At 42.6% G+C, this 15,155-nt stretch overlaps 1 protein-coding gene across 1 annotated transcript in view; it reads left to right on the top strand.

Moving 5' to 3' along the window:
- Nucleotides 1-1,598: 1,598 nt before the first annotated feature.
- Nucleotides 1,599-15,155, top strand: part of OSBPL1A (oxysterol binding protein like 1A) — a 76,014-nt gene continuing 62,457 nt past the window's right edge. The window contains exons 1-6 of the mRNA XM_088174036.1: nt 1,599-1,733; nt 1,837-2,020; nt 7,211-7,333; nt 12,004-12,089; nt 13,935-14,009; nt 14,776-14,887. Of these exons, the coding sequence (XP_088030162.1) occupies nt 7,213-7,333; nt 12,004-12,089; nt 13,935-14,009; nt 14,776-14,887 (394 nt within the window). The 5' untranslated portion in view covers nt 1,599-1,733; nt 1,837-2,020; nt 7,211-7,212. The remainder of the gene's footprint in view (nt 1,734-1,836; nt 2,021-7,210; nt 7,334-12,003; nt 12,090-13,934; nt 14,010-14,775; nt 14,888-15,155) is intronic.

Below are 15,155 nucleotides of genomic sequence, written 5' to 3'. Positions count from 1 at the left end.
ACATATTCATGTGCTTCATACATTATTCAGACATTCTTGTGAATTTTTGATGTTTCAGGAAGTCTTTTTTTTCTTTACACTCTAACTTTTCTGCACGACATCCTGTGAAATGTGTTTTATTTCTTCTTGTGTCTCCATCCTGTTGTTCCACATCTTCCGATAAGGGGTTAACAATTTCCTCTACAATTCTTGTCCGGTATTCTGCTTTTGTCACTGTTATCTCTTGGAGAGGTCAGTCACCAGATGTGGGAATCAACATAATTGTTTCCCACCATTCTTTCAGTCACACAGAAGCGTTTTAAACATTTAGTGTTTTTTCTAAGGCCTACGATATACATTCATCACACCACTATTTCTATAAACTATACGGCGCATACTTAACTAATAGATTATGTTAGACTAACGAACAGCTAAACAGAATTATACATTGTACTATATACAAATATTTATATATATACTACATGATGGTATGTCAATACCGGCATGCAAAAGCTAATGCATAAACGCAAAAGCCAGTATTACATTGTAGATGTAATACTCTGTCGATGCACCATTCTCGTGGTGTTACGTTCCGCTTTGCCGCCCCATCTCTCCGAACGCCGGTCGGTGTCTGCGTCCCGGCCCTGCCGGGGGCGCTCCCCGGGCAGAGCGGAGCCAAGGCCGCGCACCCGCGGCGGCGACGGGCACTCCGGGATAGTGGCACTCACGGCATAGTTAGGGTTGGAAAGCACCTCTGGAGATCACCTGGTCCAACCCCCTGCCAAGTCTGGGTCACCCAGCGCAGGTGACTCAGGAACGCGGCCAGGTGAGTTTGGAATGTCTCCAGAGAGGGAGACTCCGTGACTTTCCCATGGCACCTGTTCCAGTGCTCTGACGCGCTCAACCTAAAGTTCTTCCTCATGTTGAGGTGGAACTTCGTGTGTTTTAGTTTATGGCCATTGCTCCTCGTCCGATCGCTGGGCAGTACTGAAACTAGTATGACACCAAACTGCAGCGGGCACAGGGCAGTACCTGCTGGGCAGCCCCGGGGTGACAGGGGGTCACTGTCCCTCCCTGGAAAGAGCGGCGGCCACCAGCTCCAGGCCTGTTTCTCTAAAACGGTGGGCGCAGCGCCCTCGGCGGGACCTTGTCTCACCCCTCCCGGCTTTCCGGGCGGGCTGCGGCCAGATCCGGACCCCCGTGGTGGTGCCGGTGTCGGTGACGGTGCGGCGGCGAGGCAGGCGGAGCCTGTCCCGCCCCGTCCCGCCCCGCCGGGGCCCGCGCCGCCCGCCCTGCGCGGCGGGGGGAGCTGCCGGGGCGCCGCTGCCGGTCACATGTAACCGCGCCCGCTGCGCGCTGCACGGCGCGGGGCGGCGGAGGCTGCTCGCGGGGCGAGGCAAGGCGAGGCCAGGCCAGGCCGGCAGTGGGCCAACCCCGCAGTGGGCCGGCCGGCCCGCCCGCCCGCCTGGGGCGGGTTTCCTTCCGCGGCGGGGACACGGGGCCAGCGGGGGATGCGCCGCCCTCCCGGGGTAGCGTTGGCTTTGTTGCTGCCGTGGCCGCCTCTGCCCCGCAGCCGCCGGGAGTGTGTTCGGGGGTGGGGGTGTGGCTGGTTCCCCCCCATCAGGAGTCCATTGTGCGGGCTGAGGGGACGGCCCCAAGCCAGGCTCAGCTCGAGGCACGGAACAGAGGCGGCCTTGGAGGCGGGGGCCAGGGTGGTCTCTGGTCCTTGGGAAGCGGTGTCCTCGCTTGCTGCTGTGCGTGGGTGTCCCTTCCTCCTCCTCTTCCCGCTGTTCCCCTCCCTGGAACAGGCGCGGCGCTGGCCGGTGCCCGCCGGTCTGAGCGCACCTTTCCCCGCAGGCAAGGAGCGCAGCTGCTGCGACGCGTGAGCCTGACTCGCATTCAGAAGGGTTTAATTACCGGGACCGGGACGAGCCGCTCGATTCCAGACGGGCGTAGGGAACTCCGGCGGTTCTGCTGGAGTTTTGACTGTTCGGGAGTGTGCCTGCCTGCCGATCCGGTTGAGATCTCGCACGAGCTGTGGGTAAGCTTATTTGGAGCGCCTGGGATGAAAGAAAGTCTTTGATGTAACAGAAATACTTGCGGAAAACAGCCAGAAGATGCCCAAGAACGAGGATTAGTTTAAGTAGTATGGCCTTGGGAGTGGTGCTGAGTAGATGTGTTATTGCAGATATGTTAATTGCTATTAAACAAACAGTATCTTGATTTTCGAGAGGTGCTGCTTTCACAGGAAGACTGTGTCATAGAAGCATGACCAGCTTCTAACTTCTACAACCCTTTACCCGAAGACTGAAACAACTGCTTTTAGATAACATCACTCATGCTTCTAGTACAGGCACTCTCTTCTTGGCGCAGCTGCTGTCGGTACAGTGTGTTGTGTGGGTTTGTGGACAGGTTCTGTCTGTTCGTGCAGTTTGGTGCATTTTGTCCTCCTTCTTTGCAGGCATCACGTCGTAATGTGTGCGTGCTGGGACATGTAAGAAATCTTCCTGAGCAAGTATCAGCCCTTCCTACAGGAATCTAATTTTCATTGCTAGAGGAAGATCTGTTGAAATACTAGACAGTGTTGTGCTTTTTGCCAGCCTTACTGTTTGTCATGAGAAAACTTCCTATGCAACCCGTGGCCACTGCCTCAGAGCCTTAACGTTGCTAGTACTGCTTCTCCTGCTTTTCTAGCTGTATATAAGGGAAACCCGCTCATATTCGGCTTAGTGTATATTGTCATTGTTCTGGGCTGTGTACATGGCTAGAGGATTCAGCAGGAGAAGAAATCAAATCAAAAGCAAGTGGGTCTTAGAAATAGTGCTGCCTTGCAGTCAGGAGTGGCACTTTGGATCTTTGTAGATCACTTTGAGAAAAGCAGATTTTTCTTTTGCTTGTACTTTATCCTAGCAGTTGGGTAGAGTTGGTAGTTAGGTGGCTTTTGTGTTGTATTCTGCAAAACTCCCTTAAGCAGGCGTGCAGGCAGAATAGTAACCCATGTTCTCTGTGTTGGAAACAACTCCTGAGTGAAGACAGACCCTGTAGTAGTGTGACAGGATCACTCTGGCATAGGTCTCATAGAAGAAGATAGAAGCAGAGCATCTCAATGCTATTTTTTATACCTTCTTAAGGGATAAGATTCAATTAGCAGTCAAGTACTGGTGTGCTAGTCCTAATGAGTTCAACAGAAGTGCCTTGCAGTCACGTCTCAGCTGCAGAAGAGATGCTAAATAATATTCTGTGGTGTTGTGTCATGATGTACCAGTGGCTGTGGAGACTGCCATGCAAGCCTTTGAAGGGTACAGGAAGGCATAAATAGGGCCAGGAAAGGCAATTTACCTGTATCAGTTGATTAACAGCGTGGCTGACTGGAAGATGTGTTTGTTCTCTTTTAAATGGCTAGTAGATTTGCACAGAGGCAGCACAATCCATGTAGATGAACCTGCTAGTAGTATCTTAAGGCTAGTAACTCGAAACTATACTACATTTCTCCTTCAGTGCTGATGGCCTGGCTTGGTGCCTCAAAACTGGTGGGTCGGGATTTTGGAGCTCTTCATGGTGGGTCATGGGACCAAATAAACTCCTGTCTGCACAGGATTATAGGTGTACAAAGTACAGCTGTGAGTGCCCACCACTTGAGTGCCTGTGTATTGATTTGTTTCCATACTCTAAACTTGTCACTCAATCTTCAGTTGATGGTTTCTCATCTTCATTATAGAGCAAATCCTATTGCTTAAAACAGTATTTACAAGAGTATAAAAGAGTCTGTTTGCCTCCAGCTTTATTTAGGCATGTCATTTAGCTCATTAGCTGAAACTATATGTTCTTTATCATTTGTCTAATGGGTAACTGCATGCAGATTCGCTTATCTGCCCCAATTGTAGAAACACTTTTACATGAGTGATTCTTCTATGATTAGTAGCCAGACAGTAATTCTTCTGCATCATTGCATGCTTCAGGCTTACACAGTATATTTGAAATTGGAGGCTTGGCCTGAGCAGCAAGATCTTTGGGGACACGTTACTATGCATGTTACTCTATTGCTAATGTATGCTGTAAGAGTACAAACAAATAAGTGATTTTAACCTTACAGCTATTCGGTGGTAGAAAAACTATGTAATTTTATATAGTGATTGAACTTTCTATGTGTCTTGAGCTGTTTAAGATTCTGCTCATGTACATAGCAGGCCTTGCTGCATACAAGAGTTGTTTCTTTGAATCAGCATCTTGGTTTCTTTCCCAAAGTCTTTTCTTTCTTCTCATCAATATCGAATGGAAACAGCCGGTTCTTAATGCGTTGAAAGTGCATTGCTATTCGTACCTGCTAAGTATGTGGGATGTTGACAAATGATACAGGGTAATGATAGGAGTGTGTTTCTCATCTGAGACATGGCTAAAGCAATACTGTGTAGGAGAGGGTGAAAATGAACGATGAGCTTTGCTTTTTTTCTTCCCCTCCCGTCGTGGCTAAGCCAGCAAAATGAGTCTGACTGTCCTGTTATCTTTGGTCTTCGTGATTCTCAGTGCTGCATTCTGTGTCCCACTGGAACTGTATCACTCAGCTTCAGAGATAGTATTACAGGCTGATAATACATTAACATACATGGTTTTGATCATTCTCTAGACACTGCTAGAACTGATTCACTGGGGAAAATTATACCTGCCCCAGTAACAATAAACTGTGCTGTGTTGCCTCCACAAGTGGATAGACCCCTATTTAAAGGAGAAAGTCGCTTCAGGGCTTGAAAGACTGCTAGAAGAACTAGTACTGTTTTGTTTTCTGGTAGAACTGAAAAGTATGCAAGAGCAAAAGTGCTGACTAACTGCTTCTGGAGAAGGCATTTGTATCCTATGTCTGTGGTAGATTGCAGATGACTGATCTAGTCTGTTCTTCTGAAATATGCTAGAAAGGGCTTGCTTAGTCAAATTATTTGAAAACAGATTCTGCCTTTGCTGATTGAGGAAAAGGTAGGGAAACTTCTCTCTGCTGTATTGTTAGCTCTTTGGCAGTCTGTCCTGTTCTAATTTCTGCCTCAGTCTTGAATATTGCAGGATCTGCCACTGTTACAGGCTTTTTGTTCCTTACTCAGTGTTCTCACTGTCTCTTTTCTTGCTGAGTGGCTTCTTATCTTACCATAGTTGAAGACCTCCCTGCATCTATTTAAGCTGTGACTGTGTGTGGTGCAATCAAGCTGCCTGTCCAGAACAGCAGAGTTTAAACAGTTTGTGGGACCAATCAAAACCTCTGCTAGGACAGGAAAGCTAATTCTGTGGGGCCAGTAATCATAAACTGACTGCAGAACCTGGTAAACCTAGCGTGTCAGGTGAACATACTAAACTGGAGACACTAAATTTGGACAGAGTTTCTGGTTTTCATGTTGTATCAACAGCAATAAATTGTCTGTAGCAGCACAGTCTTTTGAAGCTGTCTTTAACATTGTTTCTTGACACCAAATGAAAGCAGTGTATTTAAATAGGGCAATGCTGTATCTAGGTCTACTTGAATCATAGAATAAGCTGAGTTGAAGGATACCCTTCAGGATCATCAAGTCCAGGTCCTGGTGCTATGCAGGATGCCCCATGAGTCACACCATGTGCGTGAGAGCATTGTCCAAACACTTCTTGAACTCTGTCAGGTTTGGTGCTGTGTCGACTTTTCTGGAGAGCCTGTTCCAATGCTCAACCACCCTCTGGGTGAAAAATGTTCTCTTGATGCCCAATCTAAATCTCCCCTGACTCAGCTTCATGCTTTTTCCTGAAGTCTGTCACTGGTCACAGGAGTGAAGAGATTGGTACCTGCCCCTCTGCTTTCCCCCATAAGAATGTGGAAGACTGCAACGTCTCCCTTTGGTCTCCTCCAGGCTGAGCAAACCAAATGACCTCAGCCTCCCTTCATAAAGCTTCCCTTACAGATATTTCAGCATCTTCATTGCTCTCCTTTGGACACTCTAATAGCTTAATGCCTTTTTTGTATTGTGGTTCCCAAAGCTGCACCCAGGACTCAAGGTGGGGCTACTCCAGTGCAGAGCAGAGCAGGACAATCCCCTCCCTTTTGCCCGGCTGGCAATGCCCCCAGGACATGGCTGGCCCTCCTGGCTGCCAGGGCACTTCTGACTCGTGTTCAGCTTGCCATCGACCAGGACCCACCCCCAGGTCCCTTTCTGCAATGCTACTCTCCAGCATCTCGCTCACTAGTCCGTACACACATCCAGGGTTGCCCTGTCCCAGATGCAGTCCAGCACTTGTGCTTGTTGCACTTCATACAGTTGGTAGTTGTTGTAATAGCATTAAAAAAAAAAAAAAAGGCAAACCAACTTCAGATTGTGATTTCAGTGTGGAAAAAGATTGGTTAAGGCATCACTTATTAACTGTATTCTTCAACAGACCTGGTAAGTAGCAGTATTGCTTGCCCAAAGGTCTAAGGCTCCCCATCTGGTAGAGAGCTGTAAAACAGTTGTGTTAAAAGGTTTTGTTTTCTCCCGTCTCTGAAAGATGTAAAAGCCTTTTTTTCCCCCTTTGCAGTTCAAGAATAGTGGTAGGATTAGAATTAATTAGTGATCTTTTACGGGTGTGTTAACTTCCTTATATTGTACTGTTGTGTTTCTTAAAGTCAAATCTACAAAGTTGTTTGAGTGCCTGATTGCCCTTCAAGTTGAGACTGCGGAGCTTCAGATACCCAGGCTCAAGAGATGATAGTACTAATCACTGATGGGTATCTGACATTGCCATGCAAAGACATTCTGTTCCCCAAGGTTGGCAGCCAAAATAAATGTCAATTAATTCTCGGGTAATACTTGGGTTAATGGATGCACATAGTTAGTTTCTTTTTTTTCATTCCTGTTGCCTTTGGAAACCTTGAGGGATAAGGGTGAAAGCCTTGTGAGGAAAAAGTAAATGCTTACTGGTTATGCTTGTAGCAAAGCTTGCCTTGTTTGTGGCGTAGAGTTTCAGCTCCCAAGCCACCCTTAGAACCTAGAAAACAGAGAAGGAAGAAAACAGGGGTATTTGGTTATTTAACTGCTTTGTATGAGGAATTTTAATGCTTCTTAGTAGCCTGAGTGCTGGACTGCTGCAACAGCTTGCACATTAAGTGTGTTCCACAGAGAGAATAGTTATCTTTCTCATACCAGGGTTAGTATTAAATAACAGCGAAAAGTGACGTAATTTTAAGCCATAGCTTACAACAGCATAACCGATTACAAAAATCTCTTCTTTTGTATCCTTTTGTTAGAGATGACTACAGAAGCAGAGCAGCAGCTTCTCCATGATGCTAGAAATGGAAATGCTGCAGAAGTTAAACAGCTGTTGGATACCTTGGAAAAAGGAGAAATAAGCTTTGATATCAACTGTAAAGGTTAGTAGCCTTCCTCAAATGTTTGTAATCTTGTTGAAGTCACATGTAGTGAAACTGATAGTGATAGTATAATCTTGCTTTCTTTGGAGTGCTCAGTAAAGTAATAAAAAACCCACTTAAACAGCTTTTACACTGTGACTTAAGGGCATATTTGCACAGGAGAGAGATAATAAAAGAATATGGATTGTTGCAATGTACAGAAAAACAGTGTAATTCACAGACACTAGAAGTGTCAAAGAGACAAAGAATCAGTACCTCTTTTTGCCTGTGTTCATGCTTATGCCAACTTTGAAGCTTTAGAATACTGAACAAAACAGATTGTGGTGCCCAGGGATTGTTCAGGGAAGTAAATAGCTTTGATCGGAGTTGCAGAGAAGATTAGATCAGGTCAGTCATTTGTGCTCTGCTCAGCATAAGGGTTTTTTATTTTAGGGGTATTTTTAGGCCCATATTATTTTGTTATCATACAGTATAAGCTTTACATTTCCTGCCACTTGCAAAAAGGTTTGGGACAAACGTATACTTCTTACTCCTAGCAGAATACTAGGTTACTTGGGAAAAGAAACTAAGACTTCTCTTTGTCTGGGTCTTTGGCCATCACTGAAGTTTTTCTCTTGTGCAGCTAACACAGGTGTGGCTCAGCAACTTGCTTGCTGTGCATAAAACTTCAAACTGGGACTAGATTTGCAAGCTTGCTAGTGATTGCAGACCACCTTAGTTCTTTGTTAATTTAGTATCTCTATATTTCACTTTATTTACATGAGTATGTTTCTGGTTGCTTCCAAGATGTGGATGTGAATCCCACTGTTTCTACCCAGGCTGGTATCCTATTGTTCAGCATTTAACTGTTTAGCAGCACTGAAAAGAAAGTGCTACAGAGAGAGAGGAGAGAGATCAACTGTGCTTCCTCTCAACCATCACAGAAGGGAGCACCTTGCCCTAGAGGGCGGGGATTCCTGTTACCTGAACAAACTCTATCCCTTTCCCAAGTCTCATTCTTAATCATCAGCTTACTTACCATTTTGTTTGACTACTCAGCCGTGTTTGTGTTTTCTCAATGGTTAATGTACTCAGCTCAGAAAAAGAAGTTGTGAAACCCAAGGCCTTGCTGCTTCATCTTTGGGGAGCTAATTCATAATTTAAAGGGGAACCAAACATACCTTGATGAAGCTAAAGTCCTCTACCCTCAGAAGTATAACCTTGGTAAATATTCAAGACTTGTAGTGCCTAAACAAGTGGAATAAAAGTACCTTAAGATTTGTGCAACAGTGCCCATAAATGAGTTCCTGAAGTCTCCTGTGCTTATAAGAGATTTCAGAGTGTCTCTGATGTGTTCTTACACATAAGCTGAAGTCAAGAAAACATAATGAAATGGCATAATCTGCCATCTATTATATCAAGCAAATGGGTCTCTGGTCAGAAAGTCTGCAGCATAGAAGAGACTCGGGTAAGGAAATGAAAGATAGTGCTTAGTTGTTTTTCTAGTTTAGCAGTACATGCCATCTAGTTAATACTTACTTACTAATGGGACATCTAGGAAGCTAAGAGAGCATGTGCCTGTGATATTATATTTAACCTAAACTAGTTCCAAATATGAATTTTGTTCACTGTGAAATATCTGCTTTTGAAGTTTCAATTCTTCTAAATGTCAGAGGACACGGAAGTGTAATTAGTGTTATCTGGGGGAACTGCTCTAGTTGTGTGAAACTTCAGAGTTAAATCTGCTGTTCTTCTGCTGTCACTTTTCAGAGACTAACTTGTTTCACTTTGTTCCCATAGAGTGTTCAGTTGGAAACAGTCTGAGACAAATTCAGCCTCTGCTGTATAACTGGCCCTGCCATTCTGCCTCTTCACTAGCCAAACCACGATGTCTTGCTACAAGTTCTGATCTGTTGGGTACCACCAGATAGTAATTGCATAACAACCTGATGATTAACTGAAGTACACACTGTGTACTGCAACAGTCTTTTTGCAACCCTTAATCTTCCTTCTCTTCCTGACAGCCTCTTGTGCTTCTGTCATTATCTTGGATAATAGATGTCCCTAGAAAGTCAGGGTATGGGGAATGTCTTCAGTGCCGTTACAGTTCCTTCAGGATTTGCATCTGATACAGCAGTGCCACTTGGTTTGCAATAAAGTGCTTCTGTAGCAGGTGGGAGGCTGTACTGGAGGTGGTGTCAACTTCCTGCAGGGTGTGCCTTGGTAGCCATAAGTCTGGCAAGTTGATGTGCCTGGATGTCAAAGCCTATCTTTCACATCTTGTCTTTTCAGAGGAGAGCTACATCTGAGACTGTGTGCTATATATTCTTAAGTGTCAAGTCTGACAACAGTGATCCTAAAACATCACAATTTCAACCAAAGTGAAGGAAGAGAAAATAAATTCAGGCTTCCTGTACTTGCTGTGTTGTGACTGTATTCTACCCAGGCAGTGCTTGCAGATAAGCAGGATTTGCTTGAGAGAAATCCAGCCAAATGATCTGAATTTTTCTTTTTGGGTTCCTCAGTTCACTGGTTTGGAAAGAAGGAATCTGAATTAAAAAGTACCAAACCCAGGTTTCATCCAAAATAATGATGCTTTCTAAGGCCATCTCTTGTTGGCCCATTCTTCTTAAATGCAAGAAAATAGCATATCTAGGAATTTAGAAAGTAAAACCTCTGTACGGTAAGGTTAATGGTCAGTAGTGTGTTATTGCAAAATACACACCTGAATGACTGCACAGTGGCCTAGCAGCCTACAGCTGGAAAATGACTGCATACCTTGTCTCCATTCTCTAAACAAATGGTAACACTTGAGACTTGGAGTTAACTAGCATTAAAGCAAAGAGCTGTGTGTAAGAGGGAGAGGAATTATGGTTTTTTGTTGCAATTACATTATTTCTCCTTTCCTATCCTTGCATTCTCCCTAGTGTAATGGTGTCATGGTTTAAAATAATAATAAAAAAGTAGAAACACTTGTGGTCACTTTCAAGAGAAGTAACACCTCAAAAGCTTGAGAAATAAATGGTCAGTTAACATCAGAAATGAAAACATTCAGAGTGGATCAGAGCAAGGACCTGTTCTTACTTTATACAGTAAGGACTGCAAATCTGGACAGGTTCCTGGTTATTTTTTTTTCATTACTGAATTACTTGGCAGCAACACTGTCTTGTCAGTGCTGTTAACTAATGACTGTTCTGGGCTAATTGTATGAATTCAGTGCAGCTCAGATCTCTTTTGTATTCTTAGAATGAACCTTATTCCCTACTGGACTGAGGGATGAGTGTAGTCCCTTTAGTATGTTATCCAGCATAAATAGCCCCAGAGTTAGTGATCCACAGTGTTTATCTTCTGTCATACTTTGGCCCATCAATGACACAAGTAAGAGCTCTGTTGTAAGGCAGACTGTAATAAGGGAAGGATATAAATCTGGGGTTGGGAACCACAGGAGTTAAGAAGAAAGAGTCAAATTACAAAATAAATTGTCAATAATAGCTGGAAACATAAGAAATGGGAAAATATTTCAGCTCTGAACCACATTCTAATGTTAATTTTTAATATGAGAGCAGAAAAGATGATGAACTTTTAAGATGAACAGTTTATTTTCCTTCTGCTTGTGGCTTGTTTCCTCAGGGCAAACTTATGTTTTGCATGTTCTATACCTCAGTACTTGAGTTTATATGACAGGGAAAAGCTTAATGGTGGCAGTGATTTCAAAACAATTTCTACTGCCTTATTTTTGTTTTTCTTCCAAGTAAAAAATGATAGGTTTTAGGTGACACTGTAATGCTGTGAGTGTGCTGCTTGGTAAAAACAAAGCACAGGTTGCCTTTGCTTAATACAGTTGAGTGTTACAGTTGGAAAGTAAAGAGAGTTGTTAACTTTAGTAATCTTTAATGCTTTAATATCTTGCTTCTAAATAAATGATTGTAAGAGAATTGTTGAATTCATACAGCCAGTCCTCCAGGTCATATTTTAAATGCTCTTTAAAGCATAAATCATATTTTCCTTTGCATGGCCATTTCTGTGCCTGCTTCCTCTCTGTGCTTTATCATTCTGCAACTTAGAGCTGTAGATGATACATGAATTCTTCTGTGCCTAAAGATTTCAAAGCACATTACTTAGTGAGGCTGTCTTTATTAAAACTGACTAAAGCACAAGGCAACAAAAACACTGATGACAAAAAGCCTCAACATTAGATCATTCCACCTATTTTATTTTGAATCCTTTGAAAGATTTGTGTGAAGAAAATGAAATTGTGTAAACCAAAGAGTTTTTTGATAAACAAGAGAAAAATGTGCTTGCATATGCCATTTTCATGGTGAATGAAGAATGAAACTAAGTGAAGCTTCTTGCTAGTAATGAGAGGTGTTACATGCAAAGAAAAGTTTTATTCTCAGTCAGGCGACATGACTTCCCTTTCAAAAGGTTGTGGGGGTTTTTGTAGTTGATTTTGTTGGGTTTGTTAGTTTGTTTTGGTGTTTTGTTTTTGGTTTTTTTTTTTAGATTGGAATCCACCTTTCTCAAACTGCCTTCTGATTTAGTAATTTAAATAATATATAGTATTGGTGCTTCCAGCCTCTTGGTTCCTCTGCTACTGTGAAGAATGGTCATCCGTGGCAACCTTCAAACATACAACAATATCTCTTTTATACTGTATGATCAGAACTTAATTCACCTGTTTTGTCTTTTAGGCAGAAGTAAGTCTAATATGGGTTGGACACCTCTTCACCTTGCTTGCTACTTTGGACATGCTGTTGTGGTAGAGGATTTGCTGAAGGTATATATCTATTTTGCTCTCTGTGTAAGGCTAGAAGCAGTCAGTATTTGTTCAGATTTTTGTAACAGAAGAAAGGAGGCTTTGCAGAGAGGCAGAGGCACTCCTACAGTTTGTGTACATGTAACATAGACGTAACTGATTGCTGTGACATTAAGATAGGCCTGGTTCAGAAGGACCCAAAATAGTGACAGTGTAAGTCTATACAGTAGCATACAGCCTTTACTCTGAGCAGTTTTTACAATTATTGGTAGTTAGGTGGTTTTCTCTTAGAGTGTAACTGTCTGTAGGAATTAAAGACATGCAATATATAGGTATGCACCCATGAAAGCTCAGGTTTTTTGAAGCTTAGTGGGTATCTGTGTATAATAAGCCAGCATGTGATACTAGCAATGCAATTACTTCAACAGTTTGATTGGTTTACTGTAGTACATAAAGTACTTAAGTTTAGGCAGCTTCAATTACTGAGCTTTAGAAAAGGCTAAGATGTCTCAAATGCAAAAAAACTGTGTTATCTAATTCTATATTGTGCATAGAAGCGTGCACAGCATTTTGTGTGAAGTAGCTTGTATGTGTTTCTTTCAGGCACAGGCTAACATAGTTTGACTCATTTCTTTTGAATATCTTTGAAATAATGAGTGATGAATTTTGAAACGACAGACTTCTGTTATCAAAGCTGATGTATTTTATTTGCATAACAACTGCAGATGCAGTATGTGGTTTCTGACCGATTTTTTTTTTTTTTTTTTGTATTTGCTCTCAGGGTAGCTTCAACCTTAATTATATAAGACCTTCTTTCACATTTGAAAGATTTTGCTGGATGGCAGGAGTGTGATAAACAGGCTCAAGTGCAAAGCTAATCTAAACTTCAATTTCATTAAGAATAAAAGCTGCCAGCATAATCCAGACTTTAAAAGAGGAAACAAATTTGAGATTTCTTTGAGAAATTCTTCTCTAGCCTACACACTTGCTCAGTAAATAATGCCATTTTCAATTCAAGTGGGCTACTTAAAGCAAAAGGTAAAGTTTTATCAGTTAATGCATTTATCAAGCACCCATTTTCAAGAGTTGGAAGAGTGTATGCGACTTTGTACTTTTAGTTCCTTTGATAGGGCTCTTAAAAGGGTATTATTTAAAGAACAAGGTGAGAAGTAAGTGAGGCTGTGCACTTCTGAAAGCTAGGCACGTATAAGTGTGTCTGTGTACTTGTGCAAAGAGCAAGCGAAGGAGGCATTATCAGAAACAGAGCTGCTCTGGAACTAGTCAGGTTCATCAGTTAACTTTAGGCAGGCAGCAGTGACCTGGCTAAATCATGTGATCTAAACATATGTGATGAAGTTAAGTATGCCCTGCCCTCTCTTTGACCCTTTGAGAGGTTAGGTAGAGTGGTGTAGAAGAAATACTTAATGAAAGAAGGATAGGGTTTCTTGGTAGAGTGCCTTGGAGCAGTGTGGCAAACACTCCTCCTTTCAGAAAAAAGGTATGAGATGGAGAAAGTGTCTGACAATAGGAAGAGACATTCAATGGGAAGATCTACAAAACCCCAAAGAACCCAAGCCAAACAAAAGCAAACCCAGTGGCCTCCACCCCTTGTATTAAATTTACTTTCCATATATCCTCTTCTTAAAAGTGTGCGTGGAAAGCAGGGGTCTTTTCTTTTTTGAAGCAATTGAGAGAATGTTGGCTATGAATCTTAGATACTTCATCCTTGTTTCCAGTATAATTGTGTTACAGTTCTCATCTGCCACACGGTCTGCATAAGTGTCCTGTCTCCCCCTCAGTCAGAGGGAATAGCTGTGTAGTTTTTGTTGGAAGGACATTCAGATGTCTTTTGGTCTTGCTGTTTAGGCTGGTGCAGATGTGAATGTGCTGAATGACATGGGGGACACTCCACTCCATCGTGCAGCTTTCACAGGGCGTAAGGTAAAGTATGGTGGCTTTTTTAAGCCTAACTTGTAGAATTATTAAGAAAGTGCTAGCAATAAGATCACTTCAAAAAGATGTTTTTACAGTGTCTAAAAATGACTTATTGTCTGTTTTGGTACAGTGTGTTCAGAAGGATTAGGCACATTGCCTAGCTTGTATAAGTCTGTCCAAAAAAAAACCGCAGAGAAACACCACATTATTTTAATCTTAGTAGCTTCTGGAGGGGAAAGAAATCTCTTAAATTAGGGGACACAGGCCCATTTGGTATCTGGAAGTGCTATTTCTTCATAGTCAGTTAGAACTAAAGAGCTTTTTATAGGCCTGTGTAATGCAACACTAGTTTGATTTTCCACCCCGCCCCCCCACCACCATCATTCCAAAACTATTACTACCTCTGAGTGTAACATGGGTAACATCTTGGCCCTTCAGGAGTGACTATTTACTGTCTTGTCAAAAGAGCCACTTGTACAATTTTTATCTGTCAAATTCAGCATTCAAACCAGGCACACCAGCTTTTCAGTCAGTCTGTTCAGCTGTACCTCCTCTTGATTCCTTCAGCTTGACTGATGGGAGAGAAAAGGTTGCAGTCAGTCTCACTCTTCAATCTCTCTAAAACATCCCTTCCTGTTTTCATAAGAAACCAGCAGTGATGAGAAGCCGTTGGTTACAAAGTTCATCTTACAGGATGTCAAAAACTGGAAAGCTTGATTGTGGCCTGAAGTTACACAGACAGATAAGCAATGTTTTTCAAATTGTTTTTCAGGAGGTGGTGATGTTACTCTTGCAGCATAATGCTGATCCTTCTATTGTTAATGGCAGTGGAGAGACTGCAAAAGAAGTTACTCATGACAAAGACATAAGGAATATGTTGGAAGGTAACTTTAATAGGTCAAAGTTTGTTTTGGGTGTTTTTAAACATGTATGCATTCTAAAAACTGCTTTTTTTCTCCCTGCAAGCTATAGAAGCTCAGTTGAATTTTCTTTTTAGATTTGGTTATTAGAAAGAAAATAGTCATAGATTTTGGTTCTTGTCAGCACTACTGGCAAGTGGGGTTTTTGTGACTTGAGAGTTAAGTATTAATACAAACAGCATTATTCAGGTAACTATTTCAGTCCTCCTTGCTACAGCTTTGAGTGGTACAT

The sequence above is a fragment of the Sturnus vulgaris genome, chromosome 1 (genome assembly GCF_052056855.1).
Source record: "Sturnus vulgaris isolate bStuVul1 chromosome 1, bStuVul1.hap1, whole genome shotgun sequence".
Taxonomy (NCBI): domain Eukaryota; kingdom Metazoa; phylum Chordata; class Aves; order Passeriformes; family Sturnidae; genus Sturnus; species Sturnus vulgaris.
The sequence above is the reverse complement of the archived record's forward strand: the minus strand, read 5'-3'. Positions and strand labels throughout refer to the sequence as shown.